Source organism: Camarhynchus parvulus, chromosome 1 (assembly GCF_901933205.1).
Source record: "Camarhynchus parvulus chromosome 1, STF_HiC, whole genome shotgun sequence".
In the NCBI taxonomy this organism is placed as follows: domain Eukaryota; kingdom Metazoa; phylum Chordata; class Aves; order Passeriformes; family Thraupidae; genus Camarhynchus; species Camarhynchus parvulus.
This window is the reverse complement of record NC_044571.1, coordinates 40,654,281-40,676,791: the sequence shown is the minus strand read 5'-3', so window position 1 is coordinate 40,676,791 and position 22,511 is coordinate 40,654,281. Positions and strand designations below refer to the sequence as shown.

At 42.7% G+C, this 22,511-nt stretch overlaps 1 protein-coding gene across 1 annotated transcript; it reads right to left on the bottom strand.

The window, feature by feature from the left end:
* Positions 1-4,081: 4,081 nt before the first annotated feature.
* LOC115908517 (2-oxoglutarate receptor 1-like) lies at positions 4,082-5,047 on the bottom strand. Its single transcript, XM_030957168.1, has one exon. It carries the CDS (start codon positions 5,045-5,047, stop codon positions 4,082-4,084), a length of 966 nt encoding a protein of 321 aa, XP_030813028.1.
* Between the last annotated feature and the right edge of the window lie 17,464 nt (positions 5,048-22,511).

Sequence of the window (22,511 nt, the reverse complement as noted above, 5' to 3'; positions counted from 1 at the left end):
GCCTGAATGCCTGTGCAATGCCTGTGGCCAATTTGTGCTAATGCCTGTGGCTAATGTTCTCAACCTAGTGCATTTGCTTTCCTTAGTTAAGTCATCCCTGCCTCTGTCCCTCAGGGTTTGCATATGCAAACCCCTGAGCAGCCACGGAGGTTGATGTTTGGGTAGGTAGTTTTATAAAGTGGAAATCCGCTGATGGATCTGTGGGGAAACTCTAGGTGCTTATTTGCATCCAATTTGTACATGTAGAACAAGAAAGGTTACTGGCAGTCATAGTTTTTCAGTACAGTGCTTATAAATTGGTATGTTTAATTGAGGTTCAGGTTTACTCCTTGGCAATGGACACAGCTGATAAATTGGCATAAGCTCCTTGTCCTCCACCTCTGATGCAGGACCAAAGAGAATTTTGTATGTCCTTCCTTGTGTGGTTACACTTCTAAACCAAATGTAACAATCTGATTTGGTTTTGTGGGTTGGTTTACAAAGTCTTTGTGCGCAGGGCCTTCCCTCCCCACAGCTGTGCTGGACGGGTGGACCGGTTTGTCCTGCCTTTGTGGGGTCTGCAGAGGTATCCCAGAGCATAAGCTGCCAGAGAAATATGAAAACTATATTGAATAAGCAAAAGGAAAGTGTGTGTGTATCATATTCATTCAGAGAAGATAAGAGTATCATCAAAGTTGATACGGGTTTTCCTCCCCTCCCCATTTCATTGTCCCTTCTGCCCTCCCACACATGACACACACACAAGTCATTGGAAAGTACAGGGCATTTCATTAGGTAGTCTTGGGCTATCTGTTGGGCTCTTTAAGAATTCTTAAAATGGACATTTCTGTCTCCTCAGAGGTAGGGATCAAATGAAGTTTGTGCACCTTATAAAACTAGCCTTGTTCTCTTTTTCAGTGGCACTGCTGTGAGGTTCTGGAGACCCATGTTGCTATCAGAGTATGCCAAAAATCTAAGTATCAAGATATGGCAGCAATCTGCCACTGTCATGCTGAAGGCAGCACATGGGTTTCTCTTTGAAATGCTTTCTCCCTTGTTTGTGTAAAAACGTTCACAAAGTTGTGGATGCCCCATCCCTGGAAAATATTCTAGGCATCTTCCATTGATAAAAAGAGTACATAGCCTGGATGTATGAACAAATGAGTGTGCTGAGTAATTGATCCAGAAAACATCAAGTAGAGCTGAAGAGGGGCTAATACAGAGCTTCATTTAAAGTTGAAAGTAAAACCTACCAACATATTGTTGCAAAACCAGAGGCAGTTCCTTTTCTATCTCAAACACCAAAAGAACCAAACTCCATGCTGCAGATATTAAGGTAGGACTTGATTTGAGTTAATAAAACTTAGGTGTTGATATGCAGTAGAGGCTTAAAAGATAATGTATAAGCCTGATTTTACTTTAAAAAAACCCCAAACTTGGTGGTTTTCTGCTAGAATAACATAAAATGAAAAACCAGCTAAAATGCTATGTTCATCATTGCCTTCTCATAGCGTATCTGCTGTGTCTGGTGTCCCAGGAGCAAGTGCTTGAGAACAACACTGCAAGTGTAGTGGAGAAGGAGGAGCTGCCCCTGCTAGACTGTCAAAATCAATTCAGCATGTGTTGTGGGAGACATTTTCTTTTCATCTTTTGGATGGTTCCATCATGCAACACCTCTAATGGCTAGCTCCCTTCTTCACCCTACGACTTCATCCACAATTTGAGGCTGGACAGTTGTCTCCAGGGAAATCATGCTGTGCTGTGCAGAGGTTTTTGAACCTGATGAGTAGCTAAGGGTGGATTAAAATACGATGGCCTATTTTGGGAGCAAAATGGCTTCTTCCTCTGATTTCTGACAGAATATTTTCTTCACAGGCCGTCTTCTGCCCTAGCCCAGAGAAATGCTCTTGTTCCTTTCCTCATCTTGCTCCTTCCTATGTCAGGGATGGCTTCTTATCTCCTCTCACTCCCTCAGCAAGCCTGCTGCTTTCTGTTTTCTCTTGTTCTTCCCAAGCTGGCTGTGGGATAGGCTGGAAATGGGCTCCCTGTGCCTCAGGGGAGTCACAGGCTGTTTGCCTGGCACTCAGGCATGTGTTTAAGGGGGGTGGCACTCCAGTGGTCTTGGTCTGGTGTCACATGAAGAGCAGTCCATGCATACAGGGGTTGGATAAGGAGAAGGGTCGTATGAGAAGATTGAGGGAGCATGCGTTCCCATTGATTAATGGACATTTTGGGGTAGAGAGCAAAAATAATGAAACATGAAATAAGGCTGTTATAAAAATGTGTTGTAGGATTCACTCTGTGATCATACTTTTGGGGTCTGCATCTTATGTTGCTAATATTTTTTATTGCTGTTGGCCAGGGTACTTCAGCTGGTACTGGGACCTCTCTAGATAGATCTTCAGTATTGGACTCACGCTTTTCTACAAGTCTATTTCCCTCCCTGAATCAGCCCATATTGCCTGTAATATATGCTATTACTTAAATCTATTCCTTGCTTGGTATGACCAAGAGGAGCTTCACTGAATAATGTAATGGGCAAAAAATTATTTTGATTTCCTATGAAGTGTGGAAAAGGATTTGGTGGTAGTGGTGAATGAAAAAAGAGCCTGCAGTGCATACTCACAGCCAGCCATATCCTGGGCTGCATCAAAAGAAGTGCATCCAGCAGGAGATTCTGCCCCTCTGCTCCACTCTCATGAGACCTGGAGTGCTGTGTCCAGGTCTGGAGCCCCAAAACTGGATAGAGTCCAGAGGCAGACCATAAAGATAAACAGAGGGCTGGAACACCACTTGTATGAGGAAAGGCTGAGAAAGTTGGGGTTGTTCAGCCTGTAATAGAAAAAGTTCAAGATGACCTGATTGCAGCCTTTCAATGCTTAAAGGGGTCTTATAAGAAAAATTGGGAGATACTTCCAGTAGGGACTTTACCAATAGGAAAAGGACTAATGGTTTAAAACTATAATAGGGCCTAGATATACGGATAACTAGATATAAGGAAGAAATTTTTTTACAATGAGGATGGTATAACACTGTCACAGGTTGCCTAGAGAGGTAGTGGATGTCCCACCCCTGAAAACTTTCAAGATCAGGCTGGACATGGCCCTGAGCAACATGGTCTAGTTGAAGATGTCCCTGCTCATTGCAGGGGGACTGACTCTGTTGCCTTTAAAGGTCCCTTCCAAGAAAAACTGCTCTATGACTCCACAGATTCTATATCAGTAGTGTGGAAAATCCTTGTGAGAGTGATCTTGTATTGCCCCACCATCACTCTTCAGGCAATCACTAAAGGCACTGAACGGAGCCTTACTGTGTAAGCTGCACTTTTAGCAACCTCTGGAGAGTGATCCATCCATTTTCAGTCAGTACTAGAGCTGTGCCCCAGCTCTTTAAAAGCAGGCATGAACATTTGAGTCTGTGTCTGATCTACTTACCTTTTGTGGTCAGTGGAGAGAAACAGGCACTTCTAGGTCACGATTCACCTTGTCCAAATGCAGACATCAAGAATAATTCAGTGAATCGTACTCTAGAACTGCTTATTTCTTTCCATTATAATGGAAAATTACAAAATGAGGACAAGGTGATTAGCTATATGCATATGCCCACCCTGTCAATGTCTCCAGGGAGGTGAGATGAACCTCTTACAGGCCTAAGACAGGTTTTGATCTTCAGAGGGTCTTACCGCTCTCCATGGCTTAGGAAGAAAGTCAGACAGATCTCTAGCTCAGACTACACTTATATTTTAAGTTAATAAAATTAATTTAGGATTACTCCCATCCTGGATCTGTATCTGCCACAAATAGACCAATATTTTTTTCCAGAACTGGCCATTCTCCAAAAGAGCTACCATACACTCAGGAAGCAACCGCAGAAACATTTCTGAGAATTTCACACTTTATTTATTAGTATCTTATTTTAAACTTTTTATTTTTAATCATAAACTTTCTCCTTTGATGATCAGCTTGTAACACAGAACAGATTGACTCTCCTTTGGCACTAGCTGGGTTAACCTGAGTACTCTAATGGCAGGAAGGTTGCGCCTGGCTGGTTGAGGGCAGGTTTCAGTCCTTCCTCCATAAATGTTAAACTGCATCAATCTCTTCTACTTCAGACACTTGTTTGTCCAAAACTTGAAGAGCGAGAGTATTGCCTGCTGGAAATTATCTCCTGCCACTACATAGAGCAGCAAATTTCCAAAAGTATTCAATGCTGCTAAAGGTTTAGATATAGTAAATATTAAAAGGATAGTTTTCTTCAAGCGGCAGCTAACTGGCTGTACTTGGAGCTCCAGATGAATCTCCTTGAAGATATGGAAGGGGAGGAAGCACACATAGAAGAGCAGTAAGAGGAGAACAGTGAGCCTGCGAGCCTTTTGTTTGTAGCTAGCCTGCGTGTGCAGCCCAGTGGCCAAGACGCTAAAGATGACCACGTAGCACAGAGTCACCGTCAGCAAGGGCAGGAGGAAGGCAAACACAGTCAGTCCCCAGTTGTACCAGCGACTTGTGACAGCAGAAACCAGGTCTGGGCAGATGGTCTTGTTCTGCCTGTCCCTTGGGGAAATCAGGATGGCCAAGGGGCTGAGGGCCACCAGGGAAATCGTCCAAATGACTGCGCAAGTCACCACTGCCCATCTCCGCTTCCGAAGAAAAAGGGATTTCATTGGGCGCACAACTACCAAAAAGCGGAAGATGCTGAAGCAGCTAAGGAAGATATTACCACTGTACATGTTGAAGTAGAAACAAAACTGAATAAACTTGCACATGAAGTCTCCAAAAATCCAGTGATTTCCATTAACATAGTAGTGTATAAAGAAAGGAAGTGTGACTACATACAATAGGTCAGTGATAGCCAGGTTTAACATAATGATGGTGCTGGTTTTCCAGGGCCTCATCTTAAAACAGTAAACAAAAATTGTTGCAATGTTTCCTGGGAAGCACAGCAGGAAGATGAGGCTGTAAAGGATGGAGACATACATATTCACCTGTAAGAAATCTTCATCCTGGCAGCTTGTCAATCGGTCTGCAGGGCTGGGCTGAGCAGTAAAATTGCTGGTACATTCAGATGCCATGTTTGTAGAAGTCTCCTTAAGACAAAAATCAGACATTTAGTTTTAATTGGTTTGTTGGAACAAATGTTGTCAGTTAAACCTTTTGTTGCTGGAGAAAATGTACATTTGAGAGGTCACAGTAGTGAGTGGAAATGAGGATTTGCTAATGTACCCAGTCTGACCTAGATAACACCATTGAAATGTTTAATTTCACCCTTTCCTCTCTTTTACATTTAATTTTGATAATTATTAATTTTACTCTTTCTTTGTTTAGCCTCCTTCATTGAAGACAATTACTGCTTATCTGTAAATCTTCAGGAGTAGGCAGCACACATTTAGAGAGCTAGAGGGAGTTTGGGCTTAGATTTTGCAAGTGAACTAGTCTTAACCTTTCAGAAAGTAGAACCATATCCATATATTATCTTCACTACTCTGAGCTAATCAGTGTTTTATGCTCATGGAACAGAGATGTCATTCTGCTTTCATGAAAGCCAAATAATGTTAGGTTTAGTTACAGATCTCAGGACCTGATGCTCCTATAACCTGACAGATTGTTCCCTGAACATGATTTTATTCTCTTGGAGTCATCAGAGTATAAAACTAGTATAAACGTTTTTGTTTTAGTGTTTTGGAGGGTTGTTTTTGGGAGAGAGGTGTTATTTTGTTTTGGTTTGTTTTTTTAAAATCAAGCTCCACAGTGGCATAAAATTGATTTAATTTATTGAAGACTGTTCCCTCTCAAAGGCAGAGGGAAAATGGAATGCACAGACAGAAGGCTTGCTTCCCATTCTATGCCAATGGGAACCAGGTAGACTTGTCTCCGAAATGATTTCTTGTCTGACATAGCCAATTTGGATTTCTCCACGGGGAGTTAAAGCCATAACGTTTCTTGGTCGTGTTTTAACCTGAAAAAGTGGTAACCAAGCATGAAAATCATCTAGCTTCAGGTATCAGAAAGTTAAATGCTTAAATTGGAGCCAGTCCTCCTAAGCCCCACTTTATCATCAAAGGAGAGAAGTAAGTTCCTTCAAGACATAATGTATCTACCCACAACTGAGGGTTCTGAGATAAATTATTTACTCTTTTGGCATACCTATTTCTTTCCACTGATACAAAAGGTAGCCCAAGGTGACTAGTTCAGCCTTGGATATCTCAAGTGAGGCAAGAGCTGTGTCACTGTGTGTCTTCACCACTTCAGGTGAGTACCACTCTTCCATGGTGATTCTAACCAATTCCATGTGAGAAAATATTTTAAAGAAAGTTCATAAAGTGCTAGACAGGGTACTATCAAGCCTAGATCCTCTCTCTTGTCTCAGAAACAGCATCTTTAAACTTAACCAGTGCTACATTAAACATCCAGGGTGAAATCAACACATTAGAAAAAAGCAAAGGAAAACAAAAACCCCAAAAAAACACTAAACATGTAAAAAAGACAGAATTGTACCTTATTCAGTCTTGGAAAATGTGATTCAGTTCACGGCATTTAACATGTTACCTGAATGACTCTTCCTTATCCTGATAACTAGTAGAACATGACCAACTTGCTCTGACAAACCCACTCATTAAAGCTGGGACATGACAGGCATTATTTGATCATAACAAGTCAGCAAGATGATGATCTCTTAATCAAATTAAGAGATTATTAATCTCTTTGTTACTCAGAAGCACTTCAGAGTGAAATCTGAGCAGTTTCCCCACGATTTAGTTAAAACACTAATACTTTTTAACATGAGTATTAGATCTGGTATAGAAGCTTTGCAGTAAAAGACGCACTAGGAAAAGGCTGCCAAGCTTGTTTTAAACCAATCTAGATTTACAACCACAAAAGCTAGGGGTGTGCATGTTTTCTCTCTTTTCTGCTGCTCAGTGATACCACTGTCACCCACATTTATGCCTCTCCAGTATATTTCATATCATGTTAGACAAATTTACTAGAATATTTGATTTATCCCAGCTTTGGCTTTCTTGCACTGCTGATCGGTTCTTCACCACAATCTTGAACCCTCCAAATTGAAAATGGAGAAATACTGCTTACCTGAAAACCTGCAATTCTGCTTCTCCCTCTGATATTGCTTTGAGTAAAGAGCTCAAATGAAATGTATTTATGTCTTCCTTGCAGTGAAGCAGGTTTTAGTATGGCTTTGCAGCCGTGTAGATTCACTCCCTGTCTGACTGAGGCTCCCTGTGGCTATGAATTAGGAAAGTGGTAGAAAACCTCAGTTACTGGCTCAAGTGTCAGCTCTTAGAACTGGGTGGCTGGAGGACTCCTCTTTTGCCCTCTGTCATTCACTTTGTCTTGCCTTCAGTGGGCAGATCTGGCTTTGCTGGCAGCAGCTCTGTGTGCTGATGCAGACCTGCAGTATTCAAATAGCAGCAAATCACATTTAAATTAGCATGTATGTGTGAGTGCATGTGCTTAGAAAAGATGAAATTAAATTTATTCTCCATTTCCCATGAAGTGAAACCTGACCACCAAAGTGAATAAGGAATGTTGTCACTTCAAGGTCAGGTGAAAACAGTTATGACACACTGTCTTCATTAAAATCAAATTTCTAACAGAGTAAAGATTTCATCTGATGAAATAAATGAATGTTTCTTTTGGCATGATGTGCTTTTCAGAAACTGTGGTATTCTTCCTGCTTATTTTTGGTGAGTAAAATATCTACAGTGTGCTGGCTGGTTATTACTGGAGTAGCTGAAATTGCAAACTTGTTTTATTTTGAGCTTTTGCTTTTGGGCTTCATAATTCACAAGATCTGCAATTTTCTTTGCTTCTCGAGCCCAAAGACTGTTCTTGAATAAAAATCTCATTATTATCCTTAGCTCGAGGAGCAAGATCAAAAGAGATTATTATTATTTTAAAACAGACCTTGCATCTTGAATTTTGAAACTGCACTCTTCAGCCCTTGAGCTGGCAACCTGCTCCATGCACAGAAGCTCCAGCTGCCCAGTGTGGCCAGCAGCCCTTCTGTCCTGGTACATTTGATGGGTCTTTTCTCATTGATGAGTTTATGATGCTGTACTAAATGGGCAAGCTTTCATGCCTGAACATTATGTATGTATGTACATACAGGAGCATTTTTCAGAAGGGTGTCTTGGCTCTCCTGTGCTGGGCAGGATTTGGGAGCTGGCTATCTGTTTTGTTAATCATACTGCAGGGAAGGGTGGTAATGGGGGCAATCAGGACTGGGGCAACAGTAATGTCTGACAACCAGATCATTATCTATCTGTTACCATAAGGGAAAGGGCATCCTCTCTGCTCTCATCTAGCCAAGCTTTTCTCTAGGTCAATGCCCAGAGCACTTTTAAAAAATGTCCAAAGTTGCTCAATAATTGTAAAATACACTGTCATGTAGCAGCTCAAGGATCAGCAACTGTTTAAATAGCTATTACCCTGTTCCTAGGCACTGCATGTGTCATTAGAAACCATTTGTATGAGGCTGTAGCATTACAAGCACAGAGGGAGCTAATTATAGTTAGGGATCATTTAATGCATTCACTACTTAATCCATTATACCCCTGAGCAATGGGGAACCTGTGCAGCAGTGGCTGGTTTTTATTCTTCCTTGGCACTGGCAGTGCCTGAGGTGAAGCAGAATTGGGCTTTCCTGGTGCTGTGACCCAGACCTGAGAGGGATTTTGTGCGCTGGGGTCTCAAGCAGACCCTGGGGGCACCTCTGTATTTCTAACTCTGGGCAGGAGAAGAGAAAGAAATAAAATACAAGTTTTCAGACCAATCTTGGGAGATGGTGACTGATAGAAAGTCAACTCATACAGAGCTGCTCTGCATGGAGATGGAGATATGCTCCTTAGCTTGCCCAAATCTTGTCCCATCATCAGCTGGAGGGACCTTGTGGCTACTGCACCCCTACATCCTCCCTGTATCTTTCACCAGGGTTACAGCAGTTCCTCATTGCACAGAGACCTTTGGGGACATTGGCTTCTATCACAGCCATGCAACTGGTCCCAGGCACTAGGGAAATTGAGAATAAACTAAGAAGGACCACATGTTTAAATGGCTTATCTGGCCTCATGTGGGATCTATATGGATAAGGGATGATTCTACAGTGTGACTTTCATCTCCTTAGTTTGTGGACATTTTCTCTTTACCAGCCATTTCTCTACTTTATGTCCATGGACCTCTTAAGTCAGCCCCCTGGTAGTCCATTGTGATCCTTCACAAAAACAAGGGGCTTTTTGCACTTTAAGGCTGTCCTCACCCTTCTCCCCTCTACGAGCATTGGAGGGAAATCAAAATACCCTGTTGTTCCACAGTCAGCTTAAGTGACTCTAATTGCACGCTGCAGTCAAAAGAGCTGGCAGCACCACCTTCCTCCTGTCATCCTAAACCACATGTTTTCAACAACCCCAGTGCTTGTGCAGTCATGGGATGTGTTGGATAAGTGAGCTGACTGAGGCCAAACCAGTTTTCTTAATCTTGTGTATGGCCCTGTTGTGACAGGTGATTTCTCTTTCTGTGGACGTGTGGGCTCCAGGGCTGCTGGTGAGCAGTGGTGGGGACTGGCTGGGGGCAAGGGGACAACAGCAGAGGCAGATTGGCTGGGGCTGGCACTGAAGCTGTGCATGGGTTCCTGCTGAGGAGGTGTGTTTCACTCACTGTCCCCAGCAATCAGTCACCAGCTGGAGCTGGTCTCCAGCAACACTTCCAAAGGGACAGCACCCACTTTGTGTTTCAACAGCCTTCCAGGTAGGCTGGATTAATTAGTCAGAGGGGCTGGCATTTTCCCTGACATAATAAAATTCTATGGAGCTCACGTGAACGTATTAATGTTGCCCTTAGTCACCGTATAGAAAGGAAACTGGAATGAGTTGGTGGCAGGATTATTAATTAAATGTTTCCTCTTGAAACTTTGTACGATAGGCAAAGCCAGTTATCAGAGAGTGCATATCACAAATAGGATCATCTTTTCATGCTGTATTCTTCCTTCTGAGATGGTAGGGTGAACAGGATGCACAGGATGACTGATGGGTTTGCCTTCCTGGGCCACACAACCTCCTTCAAAAACTTCCAGGCTGAAATACAGAAGTAGAGAACAAAACCCAGTACTTTTATTTTGCTTTGTGGCTGGTTCCAGACAATGTCTCTCTCCTCCAGATGGGCTGGCTGTTGGCTTTTGTGGGCACTGGGGTGGAAGAGGCCATAGCAAGGCTTTTTGTTGTGTCTCACCATCACTGCTGAACTGAACTGTAATTAGGCTTTGCAGGCATGAGGGTCCACAAACCAGCACAGGGGCCATTCTCATTTCACAAAACCTGACCTAAAATTCACAGGCATGAGTGAAAGACTCCTTTCAGAATCAGACCTTCAGGGCATGACAGCACCTGGTGTGGTGCAGTAGAAATGGCTCTGATAAATAATTACACAGGAGAACAGGCTTTTTTTTTGGGCAAGGGTTAGGCTCCAGAGTCTTAAGAGCTTTCATTATATGTTTTACTTTTGGTTCAGCAAACACATAATCTTTGCATGGGTTATTTCCCTTAGCAGACATGCATTTGTTTGGCTGATCTTACTCTGTGTGTGATTGAATACCTAATTACCATTGTTAACAGACCACCCACTGGGAGATGCTCTGTTCCTTCGAGAATGATATCGTGTGTCTCCATCACATGGGGAAATCAACTCCAGTTCTCCCTTCCTACTTCTTCCCTGAGACAGAATGGTAAGGGCAGCATTTTTTAATCCCTAAATGCACTGTAACTCTAAATTAATCACAGCTAAATGCTGTCATCTAATTATGTAGGAAATAGAGACTGTTAATGAAAACTTTTGGAAAGGGATATTTTACCTTAGGAAAACTACATATATAATCTGGAATATAAGCAGTGCTGCTGCCACATTGGCTGAGCAGAAGTAAGTCGATAGAGTTCCAAAAATAGCCCATATGGATCTGAGACACTCTTTTATGCCTAATATTAGTCCTCAAAGTGAATTGGTGCTCATCGACTACAGGGCATAGAAGATGAAATCTACTGCAGCCCTTACATGATGGCTAAACTTTCAGAAGGTGTGTTGCCCCATGGGAAATAGGGAGAGGAAAGACAATGGGACAATTTATCTGCTCAAAGCCAGCATGTGCTCAGGTACTCTGGTGCAGCACTGCCAAGAGCATAAACCTGTGAATAAAAAGCCCCACAGGAGCACCCAGCTATGAAGAGGCCCTAAACACAGCAGCTGCACCCGTTAAAGTTTTCCCAGCAGACACTAAAAACCAAACTAAACTCATTGGGGATGTGACAACAGCCATAATTGTTTCAGGTAATAGGCTGTTTCCTGAAAATGACCCAGTTCAGTGGGACTGAAAACAGAGAGGACCAATTTGCTGCCTCATTATTCTGTTGGGGTTTTTTTCAGTTCCAAGATGAAGCAGGCTCCTTGGTGCTCAGTAATGTGTCAGTAGAGGATTCAGCAAAGGATGCTGCTGATGTGGCTTCCAGTGTACAAGCAAGTTTTCAGTCACTGAGGATATATTCTCTTGTGGTGCTGTTGCTCTTGTAATTTGTTTGCAGGATGCTGTGGCACGTGAAGGAAAGTCTGCCCTTTGCCTTTGGTCACTCAAATAAGGCTTTGTCTTCAGAAAGTGACTTGTAGTATCACAGCCCTCAACACATGAATTTCATGTACACAGCCAAGGATGAGCCTTCTTATTAGGCAGATACTGGCAAGTATCCCTCACAAGCCCTGCCTGGCTCTTGGTCCTGCTACCAGCACCAGCCATGTCTGCTCCTACCTGCAGCCCCAACCCCTCCAGTTCCCACCTCTGAAAATTACCCTTGTGCTTTGGAAATGAGCCTTTTCCAGTGGGGCTGCTGCCAAGAGGAGCACAAACAGGACAGGGGAGGGAGCTCTATCATTTAGGACACACTTCATATTTCAAAAGTATAATTTATCTCCCAAGATCTAAATCTTTTCTTCATACAGTTACTGAAATTATGTAGTAGTGAGTTAGTTGTTGCAGTTGTTTAGCACTTGTTTCTGGTAAGATAAACAGGTGCCTGAAATTATCAGGCAGAATTTTAATATTATAAAGAAGTAAGCAGAAGTAATTTTTGCTCAAACTGAAATGAGGACATTCTTTGACAAAACAGACAGAAGCAGAAATTCACAAGGAAATGCCCTGCAAATCATCACTTAATGCCCTGCAAATCATCACTTAGCCACAGACCCAAAGGTCTTGTATTTTTGGAGCAAATTCTCTTTTTTTAGGCAGAGCTGTACAACAGGGAAGGCGCTCAGGCTCCTCATCCCAAGCACTTCCCACTCTATCCCTCATGATAGAAAAGCTGCTCTGTCAGAAGGAAGGCAGCTCCCTCTGGTTCCTCCTTGCAGAGGCAGCTTTGCCAGCCTACCCGGGGAGACATGCGGTTTCCCTGCATTTGGAAGAGTTGTGCTCTTTAAGTGATGCTTATTATGATCCCCAGACTATTAACTGGATCTCCAGCAATTCAGACTGGGTGGAGGTGCAGATTGCTAAAATAGTCTTCAAAGAGATAATTCATGCAAACTGAACCTGTGAATTCATATTTTTTTTTTTTAACCTATTTTTTTTCTCTGGCTATTTTGTTCTCATCTAAATCAAATATATGAAAGAGAGGTGCTATTCTCTGCAGAGACTTTCTCTTGCTTTGCCTGTCTATGCCACCTTTCACCAGGTGCTTCAGGATCTCTCTCTCAGCTTTGCAGGACTCGAATTACCAGAGCACTGGGCTTACTCACCACACCTGGGTCAGCTGGGGGGCTCTGCTGTAAGCTGATGTACTGTATTTGTCTCCATCAGGACACGAGTTTCAGCTGAAACACCAGCACTTTGTTAAATGTGAATGTCATTCTCTTGTATTTATTGAGGTTTTCAATAATAGAGAAACGGAAGAAATCACATCACCATGGGACAGAAGATGACACAAGAAAAGACAGAAAAAGCTCCCTGTGCTTGACCTTGGGTTTTGATTTTTTAAAAGACAACTGCTTAGTAGTTGCTGATAAAATGAAATTATATGGTGTGTTAAAGGATATAAAAATTTCAATGCTCGCATGTTCAGTCTGTTTGGGGTAAGGCTTTTTACCCACTACTCTGTGTTTTTCCAACATACAACTCTCCTGGCTCAAATTGCTATGACTGCTGGCTTGCTGGGATCTGAGAAGAGAATCTCTAACCAGACTTTTATCAGGTTTTTCACACTGTATTCTAAGTAGGTCTAAACTGGTGCATTGCCACTGACTTCTTAAGTCAGCTTAACCCACCTCAGCAGCATCTAATCCATTGCCTTTCATGGCACAGTCACTGCAAAGGCCTGAGCACAGACATCTCCCCTCTCTGAAGGACTATCTCGGTGTGTGCAGCAGGATGATGGTTTCTCCTGAATCCTCTGTCATGATTCAAAGGGATATTTCCCATGGCATTTCAGGAGATGGGGTAGAAGGCAACTCAAGACATGCAGTCCATCTGCTGCTCCAGACAGGGTCATATTCTTGGCAGTCCCAGCAGGTGCTTTTCTCTCTACCAAAATGCTTCTCTGTGACCAAAGGATGAGTTGTCTCATGCCTGACACCTTCCTGATCTAGTTCTAGCTGGGGGCACTCTGTTTTCCAGATACAGGTCAGGTGTGTGATCACCATCACTTTTCCTTCAGTGGCCCTTCTCCTAGATTGAACAACTCTCAATCTCACAAAATTTTAATTTTTTGGTTCATTTTTCTGAACCTCTGTTCTGCTCCCTGTCCAGCAGGTCCCCTTCCTTCTCAAAGTGCAGTACTGGAGCAGACATGCTACCCCAGGAGACACATTACAAAAGCAGTAGGGTTAATCATCCTACCTGGAAGCCTGTGCCTTATTTCTACACCCTGTAGAAATATAGAACTCTAGAAATATAGAAAAATAGAACCCTGTGCCTATTTCTACACCCATTCTGCTGCTTGCCCTTTTCACAACAGCAGAGGACATCTGACTGATGTTCAGCTTGTGTCCTGAGCAGCCATTTGATTCTTTACTGCAGTACTGCAGCCTAAGCAGATAGTCCAGTTTGTAGAGTTTTGATTAATCTCCAAACATAAATTCTGTATTTGTCCTCATTGTATTGCATTCTGGTTTTTTCTAGGCCATTTCTCCATGTTCTGTAAATTGCTTTGAATCCAATGCTGTCTACCAGAAAGCCTGGAGTCCCCTCACTTGTCATTGGCATGCTTAAAGGGTATGCTTTCTACTCCATTGCCCAAATTGCTAGTGAATATAATAAGGGTGAGCTCACTGCATAATCTGGACTTGGATGGAAAATTTTGTCATGGTAAATATCCTAGAGCTGAGCCTTGTACTTCTCTCCTAGAAACTCACATCAGTATTATCTGTGCCTGGAGTAGCAGCTTAGCCACAGCTCCCAGTAGTGCTGGCTTTTGTGCAAAATCTGAGAAAAGGAGCAAATTTTGTTTCTCAAAAATACCAAGGGTTGTGTCTGTTCTGCCCTCTTACAGAGCATTTCAGATGGAAACCTGCTCCATCCTAAGAAAGTAGCTGGATTCTGCTGGACCATCCTGATGGAGGATGCAGCAGACCTGTCCATCATCAGCTCCCCTGCTCTCTGTCTAGGGCTGCTTGTTTACCTGGGGGGGCTAACCTGTGTTCTGCCTACTTGGCTTCTATCAACTTCTTTAACAGATTAAAGACATCCACATGAAACTTTTTGATTCTGTTGATTCAACAGTTTGCAGGGAAGAAGCATTCTGTCAGAAGTTATTTGATTAGCTGAAAGCAACACGTCTGATTTCTTCCCAAATAAACTAGGTACTGAGACAATCAATCCTAATTCAGGGGTCAAATCAACCTCTCATCTCAGGCAGGGCAATTTCTTTCCTAATACACTCCCTTAGTACATGTACACAGATAACTTTCAGCACTACAATGGCAGCAGCTGGGTTGAGCTGAAATCTCCAGGACAGCAAGGAGAAATTGCTGATCTCTTTGGTAAGTGGCAGCAAAGTATTATGTTGCCTCTACCAGCCTAGGTGGAGGACAATCTTAGAATCATTTAGGTTGGAAAAGACCTTTAAGATCATATAGTCCAACAGTTTACCAGGTATTGGCAAGTGCATCACTAAACCACCTATATACATCTTTTAAATACCTCCAGGAATGGTGATTCCACCACTTCCCTGGGCAGCCTGCTCCAGTGCTTGACAACCCTTTTGGAGAAGGAATTTTTCCCAGCATCCAGTCAAAGCCTCTCCTGGCAAAACTTGAAGCCATTTCTTCTCCTCCTATCACTTGTTAGGTGGGAGAAGAGGCTGACCTCCACCTCACTACACCCTCTTTTCAGGGAATTGTAGAAACTGAGCCTCCTTTCCTCCAGGTGAAACAACCCCAGCTCCCTCAGCTGCTCCTTGTTGGTGACATGGCCTAGGCTGACACCCCCTTAAACACCTCCTCCTCAAGGTGCAATCCATGTCTGTGGAGAAACACTCAGGGATTTGTTGTATTTCCTTGAAACCAAGGGGAAATTTGGATGGGTACTTTTACATGCACAGATACAGATCTCCCTTGGCCTGTGTGAATTTATGTGAATTGATGATGATACAGATGTTTGAGTATTGTGAATCTATAATTAAGTCACTGTTATAACTGTAGAAAATCCTATCAATCACTTTATAAATGCCACTTGGTGTAGCATTTCACCCTTGAGTATCTGCTTGGGAGCAATGGTGTGGAAACTTGTGTTGACGAGGTGGTGCATTTCATGGACCCCAGGAAAACAGGAACAGAAGGCTTTCTCTGTAGCTGAGGCAAGGTGTGTGGTTTTAGCTTTGTAAGCCAATTGAAGAGCCTTCAATATCTACAAAATCCTCACCAAAAACAAAATGGAAAAGAGGGTCCCACAATAAAGGTCGTCTCTCTCTCTCTTTCGATATCTTTAATACACACAAGAAAAGGAAATTTTGTACAAAATTTAACATCAACTGCCACCCTGAGGCAACTACTTCGTGAAAGAGCACAGCTGCAGAGATTCATCTGCTCTTTACCAAATCCAGCTTCTTGACTCCCTGAAAGAGAGATTTTTTACTTTTCACCTCATATCACAAACTTTTGTATAGCAATAACTCTTTCTTCAATAAAATATTCTTTATTTTTTCAGAATGATGAAGACAGGAGATTTTTGCATGCAATGTGCATCATTTGAAGTAATTCTTGCAGTTATCATGGCAAGGACAGGTGGAAGAGGTATTGATAACCACAGGGAATGTGAAATAGAGTAGTAGATACCAAATGCAGCCCTGCTTCAGATTGCAGATACCTCTCCTCAGCCCATGCCAGCATCCCTCAGACCCATCATTCACACCTTACAGTACAGATCAACACTTGTACCTTTTGCATCATGATCTAGCAAGAAAAACCAAGCAAAATGAATTTAAGTTTCCCATCCTGAAACCCAAGCGAGCTACTTACGAGCAGCTATTATTGAGTGAACCCATCTCTGTGGCAGAAGAGTGTATAGGGAATATATACTATATATATTCTCTATATACAAAAGAGAATATAGAGAATATATACTTTAACCTCATTTGGCATAGCTGTATTTCAGGATTAATACTTCCTCCTTTGTTCCCAATACTGTGCTGTGAAAATCTTTGCCATGGCTTCAAGTGCTTTATTGCAGTGAAAACCTGTCTGGCTGCCCAAAGGGCTCCTCTCTGGCTCACTAGGGCCACAAAAGTAATCCTACTTCAGGCACATCTCCTGTTTAGCCCTTTGATGTGACAAGTGATGAGACTGTGCCTGTAGTGGCACCCAGTTTCAGCAGCTCACGTAGCTGGAGAGAGAATTGCTGCCACACATGTGGGACCAGGGGATGGGGCACATCCAGAACAGAAGGGCAACAGAGGTTTTCCTTTCAAAAGCCCACACCTATTTAGGGGCCAGATGAGATAAATGCAGTGCTTGTGCCAGCAAACACTGGCATGCTGGTCTTCTGAAGTCCAGTTACTTCAGCCTTTAATTATCCTAGCTGTGGGAGGAGTCCCAGTGCAGAAATGGCTCTGAGAGCTCTGCTGCTTTGCTGGGCCTTCTTCTTTGGTTCTTACCTCTGCCAGCACAAACAAGTCATGTTTCAGAAGATTGAAGCAAATCTTTGCTTAGCATTCAAAAAAAATTGTTTAGCTCACAGAGGTGATGCTTCAGGGTCTTAGGACATCTTTGTTGATCTGGAACTAAATAAATAAACTCAGAAAATAAACTCTGAATTGTTTTGACTTCCCTAGCATTGGCTTGCGTAATCAGTGTGAAAACTTGCTTTGGAGTGGTCAGATATGTGGTGAGAAAACCTTTTCACAGTGCCCTTAGCTGCAGTGCAGGGAGCCCCCTGAGACAGCCGATCTCACCTGGAAAGGAACTGCTCTTTCAGGGAGAGCAGGAGAGGGAGATGTGTTGATGCCTGCAGCCATACTTCCCCTCCTGCAGCAAGGTTCAGAGAAACCTGTCTGCCTTTCAGCAGCGGAGAAATGTGTGAGCAGAAAACACAAGCCATCATTACCTGCAATAGCAGACTGTCAATAAAAAAAGAGAGAGAAATGCACCATTTGATGTTTCTGGCTAGGCCATCAGGAGGGGGTGAATTCACTGCCAAAGTGGATAAACTCTAATTCCTTGTATTTATCCTTTCTAAATATTTAAAATTCTTAAATTGTCTGCTATCAGTGTTTGTAAGACAACATCTGCAGGGGTAAAACCAGCTGTATTTCTGAAAATCACAAATCTATATTTTCTGTAAATCTGATTTACAGTTTATATATTTATAACAACCTAGCCACTCCAGCTATATTTGATATAAAAGTATAAAGCAGAGATTCTGTTTCTTTAGAGAAATTTGGAACAATGCTCCCACCTTGCTCTTGCAGCTGGTATAAACATATTCTTGCTTTTCCTACTCTTTGCTGCTTCTCAAGCACAGATTTGCTTTTCCAAATCAGACACTGCTTTCCTGCATACTCTTTGCTTTTCCAGAGCGATCCTTTTACTGGAAAAGTTTTGTCTACCCTCTAGTGGGAATTTGAATTATTACACCTGCAGATCCCAGCTGCAGAAGTACAGAAGGGTGGAGTCCCTCGGGCACAGCCTGGAATTACTGCACGGCCAGTGTTCCTAGTGCTCCCAGCAAAGACAATCCCCATTCCTGTCTTTCTCTTCCCCCAGTGAGTTGCGGGTTTGCATCTTGGCAAAAAGGATGGGGACTGTTTTCTGGGGTTTTGTTATGGTAGAGGGACAGATTAGTTTTTCACTGGCATTCATGGCCAAGTATCTAGCTCTGATAAGGAAGTGTGACTATTATTCATGCTGAGTCAAAGTAAGGATGGAAATTTAGAAGACATATGGTAAATCTACATCTTAATTCCATTTGCTCTTCTCCCAGTAGAAGAAAAGTTCTGAAGGCAGGGCATGGATCTGGGTTAGTGTCTCCAGGGAGAGGGCCTGGCCCAGCTCTGAGGAATGACAGCAGGACCCATGTGCTCTCCCAGAGCTGGCGCACATGCATGGCCAGCAGTGGCACCCTTCCCCTGGGTGAAGGCACCTGGCTAATTATGGCTCTTTCTGACCTTTCCACCCCACAAAGAACAACCTCCCAACCCGTGGTGCCATGCACAACATTTCAGCCAGAAAGGTTTCCCTGTGTACTGCTAATATTTTGTGTACTGCTAATATTTTTAGTTGCTGTTAAGTTCGCTGCTGAAACAAGGATATGTGCTTCAATTGCAGTAGATAGGAGACACTTCAATTGCAGTAAATAGGAGACCCCTACAAATTAGAAAACACTTGATAGAAACCTGTAAATGGGATAGATACAGCTGTTAATTACTGGCTCTTGGCTAAGGTCACACACAGTGGCAGTCAATCAGCTTTGGTGAGCTGGTTCCCCAAAACCTTCTCTGAAAGAAAATAGGAGTGCTCCTTCCACAGATACAGAGTATGATGTTGGGAATGAAGTAGGGCCTGAGTAATGCAGACACTGCTCTAACTCAACTTTTATTACTGAGGTGCCACCACTGAGCAATCAAGACTCCCTTGAAAATCTTTCTCTAAGCCTAAAATGCACTTTGTAAAAGCTCTGGGCTGAGAACTGATCTCTTCCCCACTTGGCTGCTAATTTGCTTTGTGACTGGAGGCAAGTCACTTAACTCCCCTGTGCTTCAGTTTCATCACCTGTAAAATAGGGATGATATATAAATATCTCAGAGCAGCTTACTAGCAGAAAGGTAATGTGAGGAAACTCCTCTAGGCAGGTGCTGCTGCCTTGTCTGCTAAGATAACTTTCTGTTGATAAAAAGCATCATGAATTGAAGGGAAAAGAAAATTTCCCAAAAGATTTATGCTTGAAATTGTTGCATAGTGCATTTGTGTGCCCCTGTTTGCCAGGTCTTCTTCATTGCTGAGGCCATAAGTGATGGGCCAGCCTGGCTCACTCAGTAGAAAATTGTCCCTTTGGGATCATTTGGGGCTGGAAATAAATCCACCCATAATGCTTTCCTGCTTTGTGCCAAGCTGCCTGCTTTTTTTTTGCCCAGCTTTACAGATCTGTAACCAGAGCAGAGCTGGAGTCTTTACCTTGGATACCCTTTGAGGCACCTACAGAGAAGGTGTTTTCTATCCCTGCCAGCTGCAGGTCCAGGGCATCACTTTGCACAGTGGCTGGTACCATGAAAGTCCTTGAAAATTAGAGATGTGTGAATATCACAGGGTGTTCTCAGGGTAATACCAAATCACTTTGTCATAGATCTGTCAAGAAATCACCAATTCTGCAGAGGAGTTGTCTTGGAAAGGTCCTGGGATTCAGCCACTCATCTTGTGCCATTCAGGGGAAGTCAGAACCACAAAGGTTTTGGCAGAGCTGTTAGAAGGGACAAAATCAACTTCCTAATCTCTTTTCCAGAAAACTGATGGGTCTTAAACAACTGAATGTCTCTTAAGCTGGATGTAGTGAAGGGAAAGATGGAGTAACCTGCTATCATGTTTGCTGGCCTGGGTAGCAGGGAGCATTCTGGAAATACAACTGTGTTTTTAAAAAAACACATAAAGGAAAATTTCTCAAAGAACTATATTTTCTTGCTTGCTTTATTAGCATTCAGTATGGCATTAGTATCTGTGTGCAAAGTTGCATTTCTTTCTGCTTCACCTCATCTTCTTGCACTATTTTACAAAATAGAAGGAAATTAATACGGTAATTTGAAAACCACATTTTCTTTTTTTTTTTTTTCAATAAACAAGCACAGAAACTCAGAAATTTTGTTTTTCTTTTAAGAGTGGAGGCCATGGCTGGTACTATAACTTCCAGGCAACCATCTCTCTTTTGGTTTAGAAATCAGTGCTATCAACCATTTTGGGGAGTAAAGAAACCAAGGAGAAATCTTAGAAGGTAACACACCTTATAATTCAAGTGCCTTTTAAGGTTCCAGCAAGGATGAATCAAACATACTGTGCCTTATACTTGCCTGCAGCGGGTCTGAAAAATCATTTTTATTCTGTGTATTTAAAAAAATCAGCATTTCAGCTTTAAATTTTGTTTTGGAAATACATGAATCTTGGTTTACCAACTTTAATTGTCTCCTTCTCCTTTTCTCCAAAGTACAGCTCTGACTGAAAGTGGGAATGCAACTTTTTCTCCTGCTTTAAGAGGCATCCAACTCACTCTGCCCTCTACCACAGCACTCTGTGGGGTAGGGCATCAAGTCAGAAAGATACCTCAGTCAGAAATACTGCTCTTTTCCAGGTGCTTTTTTAAAATAGGCCTTGAAATACATTTTCTTTAGTATAAATGGGTTTTCCCCCTTCTTGACTCAATTCTGGGGCATTTACATTGAAGTGGCATCAGCTGGCAGTGTTGAATGCCTCTGCTCTCACAAAACATAAGGGAACACAGGAAGTATTTTCCTTTACATCTCTACTCCTTTTCTGCTGGCAGGGAAAAGCAAACTGAGTTCAGAGCTGGTAGGACCTGAACAGTGATGTGCTCAAAAAAAGTCATTTGCCGCTTTAAAGTTTAGGTTCACTCAACCTGCATTTTCACAGCAGAAAATCTTGGCAGATGGAAGCAGTCATTCAAAGTTAATTTTGCTCACTTAGCCTTATCAGCAAAATGGCAGCATCTATGTGAGGTCTAAATGACTCGGTGGTGAGCCTGGCACTGCCCTGGACTACGTGATGTGGATCATGGCTCTGTGCACTGTTAACTGCACAGCTGCTGCAGCAGAAGCCCATATATATGTATATATATACACACATATATATTTATACACCATTACATCAGGACAAAATTGAAGCCTTCTGTCACAGCAATATCCAACATAGACATTGTCAAAGTAGACCATTTCCAAGCTGTTTTAACCTTTCTCGCCGCTAGCTCTTTACCCAGCTATTCATTTTGAGGCTACATGCAGTCCCCTACACAACTCTCTCCTTAGGTGTTCTGCAGAGCAGCCAGATTAGAACAGATTTTGTGAATTCTCTTTTATGCAGGACATTACTGTCAGTATTTTTGCTCTCTGGGAGGTTTGAATATGAGGAAGGCCTTTTTGCTTTAATTTCTTTTGCGAACACATGAACTGGGGAGAAATGGGAAAAAAATTGTTGATTGCCCACCGGAACAAACAAAGGTAGAAAATACCTCTGCTGCAGTCTGTGACAGTACATGAGTCACTGTGAGGAATAAGATTTGACTTGTCTACAGAAACAGCTGGCAGCTCCCAAGTTTCACCTTTAATGTCATCAGAGTTGACATTCCCTTGAGAGGTTTGCCTTGTAGAGTTATTCTGTTGGTCCTTCTGCAGTCCCAGGCAGAGAGCAGCCTGCTGGTAGGCACTTGAGCTGATATGACTGTCCTTGCAGACAAACCTACCAGAGACTTCTGAGAGAAGCCTGCTCACTGGAGCATGGCTGTGGTGTGAATTAGCCTGCAACAGTGTAGTAATTTATGTAGCTATATTGTCACCCTGTGTACAGAGCCTGAGAAGTGTCTCCTATTTACTGCAATTGAAGCACTTATCCTTGTTTCAGCAGTAAACTTAACAGCAGCTAAAAATAGAATCTATCGAGCTTCCCAGTAAGCAAAAGGAATGAGTTGCATGAGAGAATGATCTCTCAGTCCTGCAGAGCTCCTGAGCAGTCCTCGACTCCTTTACAAGTGTCTGTGTTAAGGTTGAACTTTTCTCCTTTTCTAGACCCAGCCATGCTACTGGGAGCCATGACTGCCCTTCCCCTGGAGGTTTTTTCCCCATCAGTGAACTACAGCTCCATGACCATCCCCTAATCTACTTTGGCACTTTGAAATCAGCTAGTTTAGCCCAAATTAAATTAGGAGACGTGGTGGATGAGCAGGTGAGGTAGGAGGAGGGCAACCAAACAACATCTTTATTAAGGAGAGAGAGGAGGGGACAAAAAGGTAGCTGCTCTCCAAGTCACTGAAACTGTGAGACTGTCACTCTTGCTGTTAGAGAT